The sequence below is a fragment of the Brachyhypopomus gauderio genome, chromosome 4 (genome assembly GCF_052324685.1).
Source record: "Brachyhypopomus gauderio isolate BG-103 chromosome 4, BGAUD_0.2, whole genome shotgun sequence".
In the NCBI taxonomy this organism is placed as follows: domain Eukaryota; kingdom Metazoa; phylum Chordata; class Actinopteri; order Gymnotiformes; family Hypopomidae; genus Brachyhypopomus; species Brachyhypopomus gauderio.
Window position 1 is genome coordinate 13,575,163 of NC_135214.1, and position 19,588 is coordinate 13,594,750.

Sequence of the window (19,588 nt, forward strand, 5' to 3'; positions counted from 1 at the left end):
TTGCCTCTACCAGAAACCAGTACATTTTTTATTTGAGCACTTTAGTGATACATTGTTGATGGATGTGCGTAGTTTCACTAAGCAAATATGCTCAACGCATGGACACACACACACAAACAAGTTTAACGAGCATATATAAACTCATAGGTCACACCATACGGTTTTGTATACTGTGAAACTGCTTTGGAGTGTGCTCCTGTAACCCTGCCATAACCATAATTAAAATGATTAAATATAATTATAGGTACCTCATCAAATATATTACCAGAGAATATAATATTTAGTGAGCAGTCATTGTGCATTAGATGTCTTTTCCCTTGTCAAAGCTGAGAAACCATACTGAGGAATCTCACTGTAACTCAAGTACATGTCCAGGAAGTTCAGGATATATTATACAGCTGAAGTGATTGGGACCATGAGGTCATACACAAGGTTTCACTCCCGAAACAAGCATCTAATCCACAGGAAACGTCTCTTAAAGCCCAAATACTGGACAGATTATCTGTACTTGTGTCTGACTGTGGAAACCTGTGTGTGACTGTGTCTTCCCCATTAAGGCTGGATGATTTGACTTGTCAGTTATTTTGATGAATGTTCTTAAGATATCCGTCGGGTTGGGGCTGGATTTGTGTGCTCTGGGCCCTCTGGGATATCAGTCATCTGTTATAATAAATAAAGGCTCAATCCCACTGCGTTCCAAGCTGCACTTTGGGTTTTGAGACTTTAACACTCCAGACAAGGTAACAGTTAAGGGGCTACTGCTACAAAACACCCACAGGCAGTGCAAAGCATAACGAAAGCCAAGCTGGATTGACAAACCCAAGCCCTTGCACAGATTTCTTTGGTCCAAACTATTCAGTGTTTATATTGTAAAACCAGTTCCATTATGGACAAATCAATCTGACCCTCAGTCCGAGAGTTCATTCTGAGAGGGTTTTTCTTGGGGTAGTGGGGTAGGATGTTCTAGTGACTCATCTGTGGTTTCTAGAGTCTGTTCGTTTGAGAGAGGTGGATCTTCAGCCGAACTGCCTGGATCTGTGCAGAGCTCAGAATCAGGCCGATCGTGATCCTCAGATGCAGATGACTGCACTTCTGTGCTCGTAGATTGAGCGGAATGCGATGACTCTCCACCAGATGTCGCTGTTGACTCTTGTTCACAGCTCACCTACAAGCACAGGACAGATCAAAGTCAGGAAATCTTTCCACCCCATGGTAATTAATAGCCATGCGCAAGACGAACGGGGTGTGTTAGGGGTTACTTTTGCTCAAGAGTGCAGAGACCAATGGCATTCTCTGCATTCGGCTGGTAATAACTTTAAGCTTGAAGTCTGTGTATTGGTGTTGAAAGTATTATACACTTAATTGTGTATTGATTACTGTGTCATTAGCTGGGATTATGATGTGAAGAACAAATTTTTGTGACCAACGTTTAGGTCATGCATTAGTATCTAACATTAATAGACTAAACACTTTAAGCAATGATCATTCTGTTTTTGAACACAACACAAACCTACGCACACAAAACACTCTGAGTTTAATTTTTACTTTTTGATGAAATACTAACAAATTTAAATACACAGAGGGAAGGATTTCTCACCTTTCTTCCGAGCACAAAGGAAGCATGAATGTGAAATGAAAGAGTTGAAAAGTCAACCCCGTGTCAATTGAAACTGACTAACAAAGGCCACACGCAACACCCAGTTAAAAGTTCACCCAGCTCGTGTAAAAAATGAGCAAATTACAGTATACAGTAAATAGAAGCGTCCCACTGGAATACCTGCACAAAAGACTAAAATGTCTGGATGGCTAACCTCTTCTTCAGGTGCTCTGCCTCTATGTCTGTGGGCAGCAGCTTACCTGTGGGTTCTCTTCTCCTGTTGTGGGGTTTTCCTTTGTCTTTGCCATCATATCTCTGATCTGGTAGAGGGCAAAGGCAATGCTGACCCAAGGGGAGGTGGATACCGCCCAGGCAGGTTTGCTCACATCCTCCTGCTGTTGTTGATGCATGGTCTTCTGGGCAGGGGCCTTCGTTTCTGCCCTCGGCGCAGAGTCCGCCTGCACTAGGTCGATGGTAGCGATGGACACAGGACTAGAAGGCACCGGAATGTTCTCGGCCAGCATCGTGTCTCCTGTGGATGACCTCACCAGTTACGCCGGGGAGCTTTTGTGCAGCTTGTGTGTATTGGAAAGCTGCAGTAAAGAGTAAAGGGAGACGGAAAAGCACAGACACCTACTTCTATCATTTTGCCCAATGAGAGTCTGAATAAGAGCGAAGATGAGGAGGAGGAGGAGGGAGGCCATTCCGAGGCCCCTGAATGTTTCAGCAGCACCTACACAGCAAAACAACAGAACAAAGACTGTAGAAGGAATGACCAATGGATCGCTTTAAATCCAGATAGTGTGTGTATGTGTGTATATATATATATACATAAATATAAATATAGATAGATAGATAGATAGATAGATAGATAGATAGATAGATAGATAGATAGATAGATAGATTTTAAGTTACCTTTGAAAAAAACTTTCATAATTTATGCCTAAATTGTGCTTTTAAAGTAAATAACAATACATTGTTTTGTAGGTGACTAATAACGTTAATTTTAGTATCAGTGGCAATTATCATAAAATGTATTTTAGGTAAATGGATTCAGGCAGTCTTCCTTCATAATGACAATGCTCTTCTAAATTTTTATAAATTGTTTTACATCTTTGACAGACATGGGAGTGGCACATTTGCTTTCTCACGCCCTACCAAAGTAGTTGACGAAGACTCCTCCCACCATGGCCCCACAGCCCCGCCCCAGGCCCAGGTGCAAGCCCTGCAAGATGCCCTGCGCCGAGGTCCGCAGTGCTGGAGGAACCGCGGCACTCAGGTACGAGATGCACGCAGCCCACACGGACGCGTGTGTCAGACCTGCAGGACGGGAAACACGCGCGCACACACACACAACATTTAGACAGCCACATACGGTAGGCAGATCTACACTGTAGAAATAAAAATTTATGTGTGTTTTTTTTTTTTCTTCTTTTTTTTTGGGGGGGGGGGGGTTGACTGGAGAGTAATATACATCAATTACATAAATATTTTGTGTCATGGCTTTTATTATTATTATTTTTTATGGACCTTTTAGGGCTTTTTAGGTCCTTGTCTGTCACAGGCTCAGATTTGACTCAGGCAGGTCTGGCTGGAAAGGGCAGGGTGAATAGTCACCCTGTCTCCAGAAGCGAGGACAGGAGATTCAGACACACCTGCTGCTTTAGAGTCAACATTTTTCTGAAGACAACAATAGCAACCAAAAGTGACCAAACAGCTTTGGCTTAAGTTAAGCTCAGCCGTGGGTTGGGGAATATTTTACAATCCTGCCAGACTGGAAAGGTTTTGGCGGTGGAATGTTATAGTAACACGGCTGACAAAATCTTCTTGAGTTACTAAAATAAGATGCCAGATTCAAAGTCACACCGCTGACTTTATGCCTTTGTTGAATTTAGACTCAGAGCCAGGCCTTCACTTCCTGTTTGGTATGTCAACAGAGCTACAGGCCTCAGGTGTCTCACCTTGAAGGACCTCCATGGGCAGAACCACCCAGGCGTTCTGCAGGTAGGAGATGTACAGGTACCGGGCAGTGTTGCATGCCAGACCAATATACAGAACTCTGCAGGGTGGAGAAGGTAGTGAGACGAGAAGGCATGAGAAAAGAGTGACCACAAAATAAATACAACACTTCTCCTCTCCCTTTGTGGTTCAACGACAAAGAAGACAATTGTAGTCCAGGGTGAACCGTCATGCATAAATGAGACTAAACCCCTTTCCTTTCACAGAGATATTGTCATGTTCAGACACAGTGCCGTTGGGCAGTGATTACGTCATATTCTTTCTCCATTACTGAATGAGTCACACTCTCCTAGGGAGGAGCCCAGACTCAGGCAACACAGGACCCAGCCAACATGTACAGGTCAACTGCTGAGTGTATACTGGCACACGCCTCTTCCTCTTCAACTCATGCATCGCTTCCTCTCAGCCCAAACTATTTCTCATTTGTACAAGTAGCTTTATCAGAGAACACAGACAGTTCCTTGATGCAGCAATAAGAAAAACACACACACAGAAAATATGCCCCAGAATATAAACAGAAATAAATATTTTAAATATTTAGATATGAGATGTCTGTAAGTTAACCAGATCTCTTTAGAACTCTTGTCCCTGCTGAGAGTGTCACATGACCCCTCATAGAGCAACGTAGTGTCACGGTCACGAACACCAGAGATATCCATGCAGACCAGGATGGTCCCGGCTCTGGCACACGTGGCTGTGGCCCTGGTGCTTTTTTAGCACAGGAGGATTGCTGCTGAAGTGATCTGTAAGAGCGGGCAGCCTGCCGGATCAATGCTTGCATACGCGGATAAAGTGTGGTGAACTGATGGGAGGATTGGGTTGCACACTCTCCTGGGGACACTCAGCAGGCAGGGCTGAAATCAGGCCACCAGCTACCGGGAGGAGAGCGCAGAAGCTGTCTGCTAATGCCCCGGTCAGAATGAGCCCTTATTTCCCCCCCCTGAAACAGTGGCGCTGAGTGTCAGCATGGATGATCCACACTGATGTTGTATTTCAAATACATGGAATGTGGTGGCTTAAAGAGCAGACAAAGCAGCAAAAGGGCAGTCAAAGGGGCAGTCATGGCCTGGCGGTTAGGGAACTGGACTTGTGACCGGAGGGTTGTGGGTTCGATTCCCAGACAGGCCATGACTGAGGTGTCCTTGAGCAAGGCACCTAACCCCAACTGCTCCCCGGGCGCCGGGCTAGGGCTGCCCACCGCTCTGGGCACGTGTGATCCACAGCCCCCTAGTAATCACTAGTGTGTGTGTGTGTTCTGACTGCACAGATGGGTTAAAAGCGGAGGACAAATTTCGATTGGGGTGTAAAAATCACAATTGACAAAATATGGCACATTAAAAATGAAAAAAGGGCTCATATAATGTCGTTCAGATGATTAGCAATGCTACGTAAGGTTAAATAAAACCCCTAATAACCATTGCAAGTAAAATAACATTACTGAAAGATCGGCACCAAACAATAAGGTCACCTGAAGCCTTGTTGATGATAATTCCTCTGCCTTTTTTATGCTAATACAGCCAGTGGGTTGTGAGTTTGAGGTATCTGTTGGTGGAATTTTATTCATTACATATGCAGAGCTCGCATGTCCACCAGAATACTTTGTCCACATAATCACATGATTAATGTCACATGATTAACCGATACACACAAAGGGGAGTTTGGCTGACTGGTGGCAGCTATTCCTTTGGGCGGGAGGGCAGAGAGCTTGGGCAAACACACTCACTTGAGACATGCCTGGGAGCAGATGGAGAATATGCTAGTTTCAGAACGCGCCCTGTACTCCTGCGCTCCAGTTTGTTTGGTCATGGCATTGTTTGCCTTAGCCTTTTTTCTTCAGCTGGTAAACACCCACGAGAAGGCCGTCAGCGGTGTCCACTTTAGTGCAAAAGTCAACAAACCAGTTGGCAACGAGGCCTTCCACTGACTCCCAGAGTGCTGTGATACAGGGAGGCACACTTGCACTTCATCATGTCCGCTTAACATATTGTTAATATAGATGCCATTTCAGAGAAAAAAATAAGTTATTTTGTATTATTTGCAACACACACACACACACACACACACACACACACACACACACACACACACACCTAACTGATGCAGGTTTTCATATGATGACATCACAGGATGAGGTGACACTCTCAGGGTGAGCTGAAGATGACATTCAAAACACAATGTGCCTATCAGCTCACCATGCTGAAGTATAAAAAGGAACAAGATAAAAATATCTCTGTTACAACTTGTGCAGCTTCCTTGCATGGGTTAATTCAAAAACATAGGGGTTTGCACAAGCGTGCAGAAATGCCGTGTGTGCACACACACACATACACACACACACACACACACACACACAAGCTGTTCAACACAATGGTATATAGTAACTCATAGAATAATAAAACAGAGCAACTTCAGTTTTAATTGTTGTACCAATATTGTGCCAATGTTCAGGTAAGATCATCATCTTCAGATGCAACACACATGCACAGGAACATCTAATGGCACATTTCACCTTACACGCTGCTGCTTCAAGACAGCAAACAGAGTGCGGTGTGGGGTTCTCTGAACTGCATTTCCTTCCTTTCATTCATAGGCTACAGAATTTACACCCACTATAAGCATGCAACCATGTCCTGTATTACATGCTGTGAATGACTTGTCGGAACTGAATATATTTGTTTCCACTGCATTTTTAACAGGAAACATGAACACTGTAAACAGAAAAATCTGACCCGACTCCTTAAGTATATGAAACCTTAATACAGCACACCTGCGCTAGTGCAGAAATACTCAATGCTCCGAAGAAGAAACACCTTACCTGATGTGTCCAACCAGCTCAATGAGCTTGTGACTGATGAAGTAGGCAGTGAGTTCTGAGACGTGGCTGAGCACAGCGCAGACACCGAACAGTGTGGTGGTCCCCTTCAGGTCCTCCAGGTGCCAGTACAGGAAGGTGAAGACAAAGCCATAGCCGAAGCCCATGAACCAGGCTACGAAGAGCACAGAGCCATAGCGGATCCCACACAGCAGCCGGATCAGGTCCTTGTAGGGGAACGCAGCGCCCGATTGTGGCTCCGGGTACACCGGGACCTCCTCGGAGCTGGACTCGGCTACGTTCTGGACCACGTGGGGGATTTCCACCTCCTCTGGCTTCTCCTGCTCGTCGGCTGCCTTTGGACTTGGTTGCTGGTCCCTGGCATCGAAATGGAACTGGGTGGACACTATGAGGGCCAGGGTCATTAGCACCGCAAAGACAATGAAGGCGATCTGGTAGTTCTTGAACTCTGGAGGGATGCAGCCGGTTCCCTGGATGATGAGGGTGATGTGCGTGTGGTCAATGGAAATTCCCACCACCAGCATGGCAATGCCCCATCCCAGGGATCCCCACATCCTCTGAAGCCCGTAGCGGTCACGGTGCTTGCCCAGGTAATGCAGGGTCACCGTGTCCACGATGGTCACCGCCGGAGCACCAAAGAACTCCCCGATGATGATGACTAGTAGGATCACGAGGAAGATCCAGTCTACCTGTTCTTTGTTGAAAATGATGGTGTAGGTTTCAAACATGGTAGTGGAGGACAAAGAGGTGGTGGAGGTGGTTGAGGTGGTGGTGGAGGTGGTTGAGGTGGAGGTGGCTGAAGCGGAGGTGAATTCCCTCGTTGATCCGATGGGTAACACTGTGCTGGCACCGTTCGTAACGTTAACATCCGCCTTACTTGTATCCGCGACACTTCCATTCTCACTTCTTACATGCCTCCTGTGAATGACACTAGTCTCAGACAGACCCTGAACTGGTAGGGGGAGCGGAAACAAATCCCCGGGTAAATGTCTGCGTTTCCTGGTGAGGTTTCCCGATGGGCCGAGCTGCGTTGTGTTTGCAGGCAGAGTAACGTGTGGTCTGTTCTCCACGCAGGTCATATCCGCCGGCTTCACGAAGCCGATGCCGCAGTTGAACACCACCCAGCAGAACACAGAGAAGAGCAGGACGGCTTTACCCTTATTAAAGCGGTCAGCCACCACTCCCCAGAAGGGGGCACTGCAGAACTCAATGAAATAGCGGATTCCAACCAGTAGGCCACTCTGGCTGGGGGACATGCCCAACTGCTTGTAGTACACAGCCAGAAGTGGTTGCAAGGACCCGTATGCGGCGTAGAAGAAGAAGTAGAAGACCTTTGAGGTTAAGAGGCGTCTGTTGATCCTCAGGCAGATTCGCTCCAAGCAGTCCACGGGCTGAGAGGACTGTGGCGGTGGCGTCTCGGAGGAAGCAGGGGGCAGGGGTTCACTGGGGGGAGTGCTGTTTGCCGCTTGCCCCAGGGAGAGGGTATTGAATGGTTCCGCCAGAATGTACCTCCTCTTCTGTTCCTCCTCATCCTCTGACAGAATGGCTATGCGATCACTCGCCATCTCTAAAAGGCAGAAAAACCTGCTTATTTTTGCTTTTAGGGCAAAAATTTTGCATGTGCTGTCAAGGTTGAAACAACATTACTTAACATTACTTACAACAGTTCAAGTTCCTACTATGTTATTATATATTTTTTTTTCCATTAACAGGTTTGAACCATTTACCTACCGCAACAATTAAAATATAATCATAGGCTATATAATAATAATAATGATTATATTTTTATATACAAGTGGTCACACAAATGTTTCACGTCATTCTAGGAATTATACATTGCCTTTAAATAACCATATTTTTAGTAAACCGGGAAAATCAAAAACCAGGACAGTTTCCGGCAGATGGACTGACATCATGATCATCAAACATCTGCTCGAACTTGACAAAGGCGTTGCTGGACAAGACAACCACGCTGAATGTGTAGCTTCGACGAGCAAGTAACGAAAATAAAATTTAGTCACTGGATATAAACCGATGTTTTCTCGAAACTCGTGAGTTTTGTGATTCATAATCAAAACTGTCAGACATTTATCGATTGTAAATCCATTGAAATCAACATAACGTCAATATAAACCACTGCACACGGAAATTACACATTTAAACCATGACGCCTGAGATTCCTACAATAATAACTGGATAACAAAAAAATATGCCTGCCGAGCGCCGGTGGCATCTAACTTACCAAAACGATTTCTCAAAGTTTGCTGTTTCACTGCTTCGTTTCGCACAAGGAAGATCTCTGCCGATAAGCCAAATTATACATATATTTATTCATCATTCGTCGCCCATTCTCCATGAATCTATACATGCTAAGAATAATCGACTAACTCAGCGTAGGTGTTTAAAGTCAGTCGCTTTGTGGGCTGCATGCAGTGTAGATGTTTTGAAGCGCTCGAACGTTTTCCACGCGCAGCCTCAGCGCTCGAGCGTTTTCCACGCGCAGCCTCACCGCTCGCCTGAACTGACGTCAGTCTTTCACCTGGGTCGCCGACGACTTGTGCAGCAGACGGGAGATGGGATGGTCATGGCCGTGGCAGACTGATGCAGAATCACCTTTCAGAGGAAATGAAAGAATTAAACTCTGATAAAAATGTCTTTTGGTAGAGCAGTTGCGATACATTCTGATAAAAATTGTCGTGTGGTGGAGTAATTGCAGGATTCATCAGTTAATTAATCAACAGTCTTTAAAAAAATATGCTGGGGAATACATTATGTACAAAGGAACGAAGGAAAAAATAGGAAAGGATAAATCGGTTACCAGATTTTCTCGTGAAATGAAAATGATAATATTCTGGTTATTTATGAAGCCAACCATAGGTCATTTTCTTTATCAGAGATAGAACCTGAGGGTGGCACTGCGAAGCAAAAGGGCATAATGAAGTCTAAGCACATTTCTGTTGGTCTTTTGTGTGTTCATTTGGTAGCATTTTCATCTGCAGATAGAGCCAACGACCAAGTGAAACACAATAACAACAGAAAGGACGCCATCTGCAGACCAGAATAAGATATTGACATCAAATTTCTCATCTAATTAGGGCATCTTGGATTGTAGAATATTTTTTGGCCTACGTGCCAGTAAATTCTAAACGTTCTGCTCTTATACGAGAACTGAAAATCTGAGAACTAAAATCTATTTTGTGACTCCTAAAAATTTATCCTATTTCGTCTTGAATTTCAAAAGATTACCACAAGGTGGCAGTATTGAGGTAAGGACGTACTGTGCTTATATGTGCTTTTCTACGTGCATCCTTTCGTATGTGAGTGGATACACTATTTAGGACCCCTGTTAAAAAATATAAACGACATTAAAGTGGCATTGCTATCAGGATTTAGTGAGTACATGGCTCAAGGGTTGCCCCGAGGACGCCCGGTTCTGCTGTTCGGCGGAATTAGGGTGCAGGGGAGGATAAAGTCAAGTTTGTTGGGACCCACTGGCTTGTTGGGTTAACCTGTTCCACCATCCACTTCACCTCACAGAGAGACTGATAAACATACACGGACGTGACATACACGGACGTAATTTTGGGGGGGGGGACATGTCCCCCCCACCTCTTCAAAAGCCGGTTTTGGTCCCCCCCCCAGTTTTTACGGTTAAAACCAAATATTTAAATAGCGACGAATCCATGTCCCCCCCACTTTTGAAATCAAAATTACGTCCATGCGTACATACCACACAAACACGGAATCTCTTAAAACGTAAAATCCACCCCACATTTTTACCACTACACACGTATACTCCAATCCGGACGCATGAGTGCTCCTGTTCAGGTTTTGTGACTTTCGTGTCATGTTTCTTCTTGCGTTTCGTTTTTAAGTTCTGTGAGCGCTTTGTTTGCACCGTGGGGAGATCGCGCACCAGCCCCGATAGTCAAGTATTTTCTTTTTTTAAAACAAACAAAAAAAAAAGACTACTTCTAGTACGTTCACGTACGATTCGGATTATCTCATATCCATTCTGCCAGGTTTCAAACGTGTGCACTAATGTCGGTCGGAACCGAGTCTGGCTTTTCGAGCGAGGAGGTGCTGAACGTCCGTTTCCCTCTTCACCGGGCGTGCAGGGATGGAGATGTGGGCGCCCTGTGCGCGATGCTCCAGTGCGCCGCGACCCACGCAGACCTCGCCGTGGAGGACTCTTTCTACGGATGGACCCCGTTACACTGGGCTGCACATTTCGGAACGGTATAACTTGTCCACTCTTGTCGAAATTGCTCGCTGGATAAACTAGCTAACTCAGAAGATCGTTTGCTGGTTAGACAATACTGCTGCATAAATACACTTGGTGTTATATTTAGGTTTAAAAGGCCATCGTGGCCTGCTGGCGTTCATTTACCCCCCTACACCCCCCCCAACCCATATTTTGTTCGACGACGGGCAGCTGTGTGTTAGATGGAAGAAACTCGCACGTATCATTTGCGAAAACAGTTTAGTCGTGACCCAGCAAGACAGCTGGCTTGTGAATTTGTTGGTATGATGAGGAACATTCTCCTGCTTCTAATAATAGTCATAACCAAGCACACCAGGAAAAGCGAGATATCGGGGCCAGCAGATGAGGAAACGCACCACTGCAGTATGCACTAACGCCCTCAGAAGGCAGAAGTGTACAACTACTCACTACTTACTTTTATCTGTACAGCAAATAAAACGCTTTCTCCCGCCACTTCACTACCACACCTCCGCCCTCCGGGTGTTGTGCGCTCTGTTGTAAGACCTAGTCGTAAAGTAACTCGTTAACTGGGGGGTATTTGAGGTTAAACACGTGTTCCTTGTTTCCATGCTGTGCCTGCCGATTTCTTACGGAGCTCCAGTGGCGTTTAGGGCGCCTAATAGCAGTGGTCAAGCGTGGAGGTTCATTTAAATGAGACCTTTGCCTCGTGTTGTTTTTCTCACAAACTATCCTGACTGAATAAAAGTGTTTTAAAAGTACTTCAAATGTAAATTTAAAAAATCTATATCTCAGTTCAGAGGCAGCCCTGTGCGTGCACTTTAGAACAATAATTTGTCAGATGATTTTGAAGACTAACTAGCTGATCCATGTAAACCGGCGTGACCGCCACAGGATGGTAGAGCCTCAGGTGCGGGGTTTAGCACCTGTAGCCCAGGTGCTTGGTTTCTGTTTGTCTTTTCATGCTGTCCTTTCGCTAACCTCACGTGTGTTTCGTGTTTGCTCTGTGTTCCCCGCGCTCGTATGTCACCCAGCTGGAGTGTGTCATGCAGCTGAAGCAGGTGGGTTGCAGCGTGAACTCTGTGACCTCACGCTTCGCCCAGACTCCCGCTCACATCGCTGCCTTTGGCGGCCACCCCCAGTGTCTGCTATGGCTCCTGCAGGCCGGGGCCGACATCAACAGACAGGTGGGTGGCATTTCAAACCTGCTCCACGTGCGAGAATACTGACATGGGATCGTCTGGCCCTTCTCTGACGTCATCACATCCGATGACGGGAGCTGTTCTGAAGTCCACACTCATAGCCTGAGAAGTTTGATAAATGTGATCACTTGATTCTGGTTGTGCTTGAGATCTGTAATGCGTGTAAGACACCTATTGGGAAGTAGACTATAATAGAAAAGAATTAACACATCAGGTCAGACCTCATTGAATTATTTTGTAGAGCAGGAAAGCAACATCAAATTGCTGTCCTCTAGAATTGGCATTTGAAAATTCTCTCTGAAAATGAGAATTTATGTAATAAATATAAACCTGGTCCCTCCTATTTTTTGTGAACCATTAATCTTTTGGAATATATTATTTACTTGCAGAAACTGCTCGTGTTTTGTGGAGTTGGTCTTGCCCAGGTGGAAAGACCAGAGAGATTATCCTGAATTAGATCGATTGCGTTATAGAAGGGAAGCACCTGCCCCATCATCCACGCAGAAAGTCATAACAAACGTGTTAAGTCAGTCTGTCTGAGCCAGCAGCTGGAGGCTAGGACTTTACTATGATTTATGGACATGTCCAATCTTGTCGATATTTCTTCATATCTCTGAACACTTTGTACCTCTCCAGCTTGAAGCCTGCAGAGTAGGATTGCTTACAAGTGTGTGTGTGCGAGGGGCACTGTATCAGATTAGTGGGTCAATGTTATGTAACTGCTAATGTTTCGCACCTTTTGCTAGTACAGTATTGTCCATTTACTGTTGTCCTTATGCTCCTTCTGCCCACCTATGAAAATGGATGTCAGTGGTTGAAGGAGGCTGGCGGTGCTGTTGTTTTCTCCCACCCAGTGGGTTTTCCCAGGCCTGGGCTGGGCTGACCTACATTCCCTTCCCGTGAGTCATGCATGAGACCAGTGGGCTTTGACGATGGTTTGCCTTCCCTCGTCCTTCCCTGTCTCGTTCTCTCTGGACAAACGGGTCGTTTCTCCTGACGTGGGGGCAGTGGTGATCAGCATAGCCTGTGGTTTACTGGGGCTGACTGGAGAGCAATGCTGGTATAACTTGTGTAAATTGCCAGTGTTGAGAGATTTCAGTCACTTGGAAATCCAGCAGACAGAAGGGACATTATCGGGTCTGGTGTCACCTGGTCGTTCACTGAAATTAATCAGATCTCACTCTTTTCTTTTTTTCTTATTTTTTCCTTACACTCTTCCTTCTTCCTCTTTTCCCTCTCTCCTTTTCAATCTCATTGTATCTGCAGGACTATGTTGGGGAAACGCCCATCCACAAAGCAGCCCGTGCTGGAAGCATCGAGTGCATTAACACTCTCCTGGTGCAGGGGGCAAAAGCGGAGTAAGTCTCACCCCGTAGCTGCTCGCCTGACCTTTGAACTGCGTCTCCCCTCAGCATCCCATAAAACACTCCGCTGACACTTTGTATTCAGTAAGGACTCTCATCAAAACCCCTTTTACAGATGTGCTAGTTACATTAGTTAGATTCTAAAGAGTTGCAGCAGCTCCTTTTAGCTCTTTCCATTAGCCAAGGCTCCAGGGTTTAACCAGAGCTTTTTGTTTACTGCAGTAGACTGCATCTGTATCCAGTGCATCTTATGCTTACATCTTTCAGAGTCTACCAAGTTCAGTCGAGGTAGTCTGCCCATATGGTTTAGATTACCTGTACTGTGACTCTGGCCCATCATAGACTTTTAACCCTAAGACTGGTGGGAAAGTGTTATAAAGAAATTTGAGTAGTCTTTACAATAAGACTACCCAATAAGACTGGTTTATTAATAACTATTAATAAGATCTCGAAGACCTTGAAAAAATTCATAAGCATATAACATGTAAGCATATAACATGTAAATAGGTAATTACATGGGTTAATGTTTGCCAAATTATTAATTTTGACTAATAACATTCTGTTGGTCGTTAAATGATAACTTATTAACAAATAAATGCTGAAGTTCACAGGTGTAATGTTGACCAATGGAAATGGAAAAGTAAAGCAAGCCACCAGCAGTGTGTTTGGTTCAGAAGTATAGAGGAATGTGCAATCACTGTTTGGGAGGCAACCTTTGCTTCTGTTATTAATGTTTTATAACTGCTTATTTATTTTAACCTTATATTATGGGATATAGGTTATATGAACCTAATTATAATGGACCTAATAATTAAACATTAGTAAACAAATTTTTCTAAACAAATCTTACTGTAAAGTGGTGCACACATTATCAAGCAGAATATCAATAGCGATTTGTTTGTAGGGGAATATTTCTGTAAATAAAAAAAAATGCATCACAGTATGCGTGGGTGTCCAAACTTTAAGGCTATATAAAAGACATGTTAAATCCCTTAGCTGGCCTCTGTGATATGCACATTTAGTTTATTTTAAACCATATTTTTAACATTTATATTAAGTCTTATTTTTGATGGGAGTCCTTCTTGAAAAACTATTTGGAAAAACTATTATTTTCCACATGTGACTTTGGCTAAACGTTTCATGTAATCTCTGAATTGGCTGGTTTGATCGTTTGACATTGTTTGTTATAATATGTCATCAGGCCCGGAGGTAATGTCCTTTTTGTTTTCTTGCACTTTGGTTTTTTGGTAAGTGTATTCTTATAACTGGGCTGCAAAGCTTAATGCACATTTCCTCATAGTTTCAAAGCACAAAATCCTCACTGCTGCTACAATGTTACGGGTGGCTTAACGGGTCATTTCCCTTGTTAAGAGATACAAAATAGGTAGGACACGGGGCTTATCAAGAGTAAATATTTACCATAATTAAGCTTTCTCTAATCAGCTGGTAGGATACATTAGCATGATGTCTTATTCATTATCTAGAGAGGGAATCATTGAAAGTCATATTTTTAAAAAGACTGAACATACAGATTGACTGTAATGATCAGACCAGTGCTCGTTAAATCACTAACATCACTTGAGCATTAAAAGTAAAACTCAGATAATCTCTAAAACTACACGAATAGTGCAAACTTGAATCAGAATTCAGTTATTGCTCATTTATAAATATGAACTATTTATATTATCTATTATTTATATGCTATCTATGCCCTTTGAATGTGCTATTTTCTGACCTGTCCATCAGGAAAGTGGGGTTGGCTCAAATACAAGGAAGCATTTTCAGTACTGTAAGTCGTATGTCAGTTTGTGACATAATAGTCAAATAACAGAGAGTGCTTCTTGAGGAACCTGATAGAGCAGTATATGCATTGGTTTACTGATCTTCAGAATGTAGTATCAAGACACCCTTTAGACGACATTTGATACTGAATCATAGCCACACCTGTTCTTTGTTCATATTTTAGGGCGTTTCACATAACTTTGATGTAACAACTTCACAACTGGTGATACTTGAAAGTTGTGCTTTACTAAGTGTTCAAATAAAACACTGACATTTTACTTGAACAAACACAGTGGTGTCTTTGATGGTCATCCTGAAGGTACTAAACCAATAGATGGTCTTACCATTTTATATCTCCTCACAAAGAGAAATGACAAGTGATCTTACTATTAAAAGAGCTACTCAAATTATTTTATTGGATGCTTACTGGGCAATGTCTGCTGTTTCACAGAATGACCTTCATGCTTATTGTCTTAGTATACTTAAGATTATAAAAGTTGACATTTTAGTTTCTGGATTTAGAAAGTTTATAGAGCACTTTTTCTTTGTTGTCTTACATATTATCTAGTCAGATCATTAGATTAGATTAATGTCTAATCTAATGTGCTTTCAACAAATGTTTGCATGCACCCCCACATTCTAATTCTATTTTAATTTTGAATTATTTAAATTTTTAACACAGTTTAATTAACAAGCTGTGCTTGTTTAAACCCAGTTAACTGAATTCATAATTCCTGAGGAAATAGTTCCTGAAACTATTTCAAATTTTAATAAGTACTCCAAATAATTGGAATTATCTTTGAATTATTTAAATTGTTTTCACGCAAAATGGTATAGACACAAAGCTTACATTTTCTCCTCAGGACACTGCACTGTGATTGCCATTACAGTATCACTGTAAAAGTAATTTTGAAATTTGAGAAGAGTATAAGAGTGTAAGGTGTAAAAACGTGTTGATGGCACTGTGGGTGACTAGGAGACTTTTATGCAGTTGTTGGGTCATCTGTGGAATAGCAGATCTGTACTGCTGCTTGGTCCTGTCACTGGAGCAGGCTGTTCCGCCTCATTAGTGAGGAGTAAAAGTCTGATGGGTAAGGACCAGGTCCAGTTCTGTGCCCATTCTTTCCTTTGGAATATAACCTACCTCAAATTCCAAAACAGTTTATGGCTTCCTGGTGACTTTGAATGCCATTTGTTGATTTCCATTTATAGAAACAATCAATCAATAGTTTCCTCAGTGTTGCTGTAGGCCATTTTCTACAATACCATATTAACATTGTTTAAGGTGTTGTTATACAAAGGATAACAACTATGGCTATAAATTAATCAATTAAGTAAGCAATTAATTAATAAAGTAATTAATGCTATACATTCATTCATTAGTTACAATACTAAATCAAGAAGGCAGACATTTAACTTACTGACAGAATTATTAGGGATATAATGCTTAATTTAACACAGAAAAGGTACATTAAGGTACTTTTAACAATATTATAATATTCAGAGTTGTCTGTATAAATGAAAGAGCTGTAAATCTGATGTTGTTGATTTAATACATTTTAAAGCGCACATTCTAAACTGTAGTCTTATGGATTTCAGCAGATCTATACTGATTATCTAGAGTCTAATCAAAATACTTTTTTTGTTTTTTAGTTTTAAAAAGAAAAGAATGATGAAAAGGGTCAACCTTAGCACAGAGGGATAGATTATCTTCGTAATCCACAGTTTCAAATTTTATTGGTAACACCTGTTAATTTTGAACAGCATATGGCATTCAGACTCATTGTGCACTGACACTTTGAAGAAATGTTATAATTGTCATCAGATTGTTCCTCAGTGTCCCCCCCCCCCCAAAACAAAGTTCTCTTGATTTTACACATGCTTTTGAGATAATGATGAAATGTGCAAGCTCCAGCCAATCACAAGATTTGTTGTGTTTGTAATTGCTGTATGATACTATATTTTTCACGTTCTTAGTAGTACTAGTAGTTTTGCAGTAGGTTAATGCAGAGTTGAAGAATGTAAGTATATTGTTTTCCCTTGACAGGTGTAGTATTTCCCAAGCAGGTAAGGGAGTATGATAGGTCTAGAATAAATGTACAATTAAAAGTGGTGGAGGAAAGAAGGGCTCTTACTGTTCTAGATAAGTCATCAAATTTACAAAATTGTAAATAAAAATATATACATATACATATAGTATATGGTAGTACATAAATATTTTTTAATAAATGGAATTTAAATTTTGTGTAGTTAATACTTAAAGAAATACACATGCACATATAATATAGTTTCTTCTACGTTTTCTTGCAATTTTGATTGTGTAAACAAACAGTTAATATATAATAATAATAATAATAATAATAATAATAATAATAATAATAATAATCATATAATAGAATATGATAGTAATATAATGAATACTTTAAAACCTTTTGTGGAACTCTTGTTGACATGTCTCCTATTTAAAAATTGGTTTAATGTCATTTACCATTTTCAGTGAAATTTAAATAAAATAATTGATCATTTGTGCTGTACATGAAATTTCATATGAAAGTTACACTATTGAAGTATACATTTCTTCTTTGGTGTTATGCTAAGTATCTTAAATGCATTGCAAAGATCATTGTGGGAAAATGGAACAACCATGATTTAGGAGTTTACTTAGTTTGCTTAGTCTCTTAATATATTTGTAGATTTAAAAGCCTTCCAGTTTTAACCTACAGGAAAGATATAGGTAATATATTAAAGGCAAACTCTCTAAGATCCTAGAATTTACATTTTAAAAATGATAAAACAGCTTAACCTGATGTTCACTGAAAAGGTAGCCACTCTCATTTTGTATTTTAATAGTTATTTTTCCTTTTTCATAAAAATGTATGCAAACCTAAAAGGGAAACAAAATTAGTTTAGAAAGTTATTAAAAACAAAAACTGGATATTTGATCTGTAACTTTCTTGCAAAACATAAATAATGGTTCAAATCTACATCAATTTTGTCAGACCAGTACTTCATCTCTTGGCCATAAATTCATTCAAATGTACTGACATGCTGGATGTCGCTTCATGGTCCTACACACAAACCCTTTCAACAGGTGAAAGAAGAAATTTCATGGTTCTTTCTTTGAAGGAGAGAAGAGCATATCTGCATATCTGGCATATCTCGTCTTGTTGACCTCCATTCTTCGTTCTTATTACTTGTTATAAATGTTATATTCATCTTCAGCTTAAACACTGATGTTGGGTTTTTTTTTAATCTTTATTGCAAAGTGCCTGAAAGTCGAAAACCAAACTTCACTTATCTGTGTCTGTATTCATCAACATAAACAATTAAGGAGGTAAATGGTTGAGTGAAACGTCCTTCAAAGGGCAGAGCTGGGAGTCATGTGCATCCCTTTACTCCTTCATATTGTAACCTTAACATTCTCACATTCTCTGAATTGTGAAGTCTAATCATCAAGAGCCTTATGTGCAACATCTTCAGTTCACAAGGAATGTTAGGAGTACAATTTTACATTCCTGGACTTCAGTCTTAATAGTTGCCTTCTGTGGGATGTCCTTGTGATTTCAGGATTTAAGTGTTTCAGGGGGTTGTGTTTTTTTGTCTTTCTTTTTATGTCTTGCCATTCTGGAAAGGATGGATGAAAGATCTTTTCACTTAATCAAGAAAACCTTGTGACTGCTGATCTGAATGGGTGATAGTGTTCCACTATAGTGATGTAATCCATTACATCATCATTACAACTTCCTTTCCACTCTTGGTTCTCTCAGTAGGTTTTGAATCTTAATGGCCATATCTAAATCATTTTCAATGCAGATGTTCTAGATCAAATATCCAGTTACATTTACAAAAATGAAACATAAAACGTAAAATTTCAACAGACAAAAATATGAATATAAATATGTGAGGGGGAAAAGTGTGTGTGTGTGTGTGTGTGTTTTAATATAACGTTTTACTTCAAGAGCCCTTAATCCTCCATATAGTGTTCAAAGGGTAGAGTTGATTTAGGAAAGCCATTAGGGTAAAGGACAGGTTTAGATGAGTGTGCATTACTAGATCTGTACTTTGCCTTTACTCTTAACCTGTCTTCATTCTTTATGCTGAGACCTTTTGCATAGGGGTTCATTGTTTTTGTTAAATGTCATCTGCAAGGTTTATCATGATTTAATGATAAAACATGTTGTTTTATTAATCCTGTCACCTCTATCCTTATGAAAGTGACACAATTACGGAAAAAACCTGCAAATCTAATTTTATCGTGTTAATTGTTGCCGCAAAATATTAGAGAAAATCTACACATCTCAATGTTTTTGCAGCCATTGAATTCGAAATGACTTGACTTTTTTAAGTAATCCTAGAAAAGGGGGAGAGCATTCCAAATAGACACTGCTGACTCACTCCAAGTCCCCTCAACGAAACTGCACTGTTGTGGCATTAGGAGTGTTCTCACTATCGGTCCCTTCAGTATCTACACACTGGCAAACTGTTGAGGTATTTCTTGCGGTGATTGGTTTTACTGATAGGAAGTTTTGTACTTAGAGAAATTTCCAAAGAGAAGGCTGTTGAATTTAG

At 41.5% G+C, this 19,588-nt stretch overlaps 2 protein-coding genes across 7 annotated transcripts in view; one reads left to right on the plus strand and one right to left on the minus strand.

Moving 5' to 3' along the window:
* On the minus strand, positions 1-11,201 carry mfsd6b (major facilitator superfamily domain containing 6b). 6 transcript variants are annotated; one of them, XM_077002386.1, is made up of 9 exons: positions 11,129-11,201; positions 8,989-9,062; positions 8,692-8,748; positions 6,432-8,016; positions 3,559-3,656; positions 2,756-2,917; positions 2,235-2,330; positions 1,858-2,129; positions 1-1,165 (listed from the first exon to the last, which is right to left on the minus strand). In XM_077002386.1, the coding sequence occupies exons 4-9, from the start codon at positions 8,012-8,014 to the stop codon at positions 908-910; spliced, it is 2,469 nt and encodes an 822-aa protein (XP_076858501.1). In that variant the 5' UTR covers positions 8,015-8,016; positions 8,692-8,748; positions 8,989-9,062; positions 11,129-11,201; the 3' UTR covers positions 1-907. The 6 variants fall into 6 exon arrangements, with proteins under 6 accessions (XP_076858501.1, XP_076858499.1, XP_076858502.1 ...); XM_077002384.1 differs by having other exon boundaries at positions 8,959-9,062; positions 11,129-11,200; XM_077002387.1 differs by lacking the exon at positions 11,129-11,201 and adding an exon at positions 10,240-10,266.
* ankrd10b (ankyrin repeat domain 10b) overlaps positions 10,273-19,588 on the plus strand; it is an 18,490-nt gene continuing 9,174 nt past the window's right edge. Inside the window, exons 1-3 of the mRNA XM_077002391.1 lie at positions 10,273-10,688; positions 11,706-11,858; positions 13,140-13,231. Coding sequence (XP_076858506.1) covers positions 10,491-10,688; positions 11,706-11,858; positions 13,140-13,231 — 443 coding nt within the window. The 5' untranslated portion in view covers positions 10,273-10,490. The remainder of the gene's footprint in view (positions 10,689-11,705; positions 11,859-13,139; positions 13,232-19,588) is intronic.

Coding starts and splice junctions, on each gene's coding strand:
- mfsd6b (XM_077002386.1), bottom strand. CDS start 8,014: ATGGCGAGTGATCGCATAGCCATTCTGTCAGAGGATGAGGAGGAACAG. Junction 2,130..2,234: donor CATTGGGCAAAATGATAGAA/GTAGGTGTCTGT, acceptor GGTCATCCACAG/GAGACACGATGCTGGCCGAG. Junction 1,166..1,857: donor CAGGAGAAGAGAACCCACAG/GTAAGCTGCTGC, acceptor CTGTGCTTGTAG/GTGAGCTGTGAACAAGAGTC.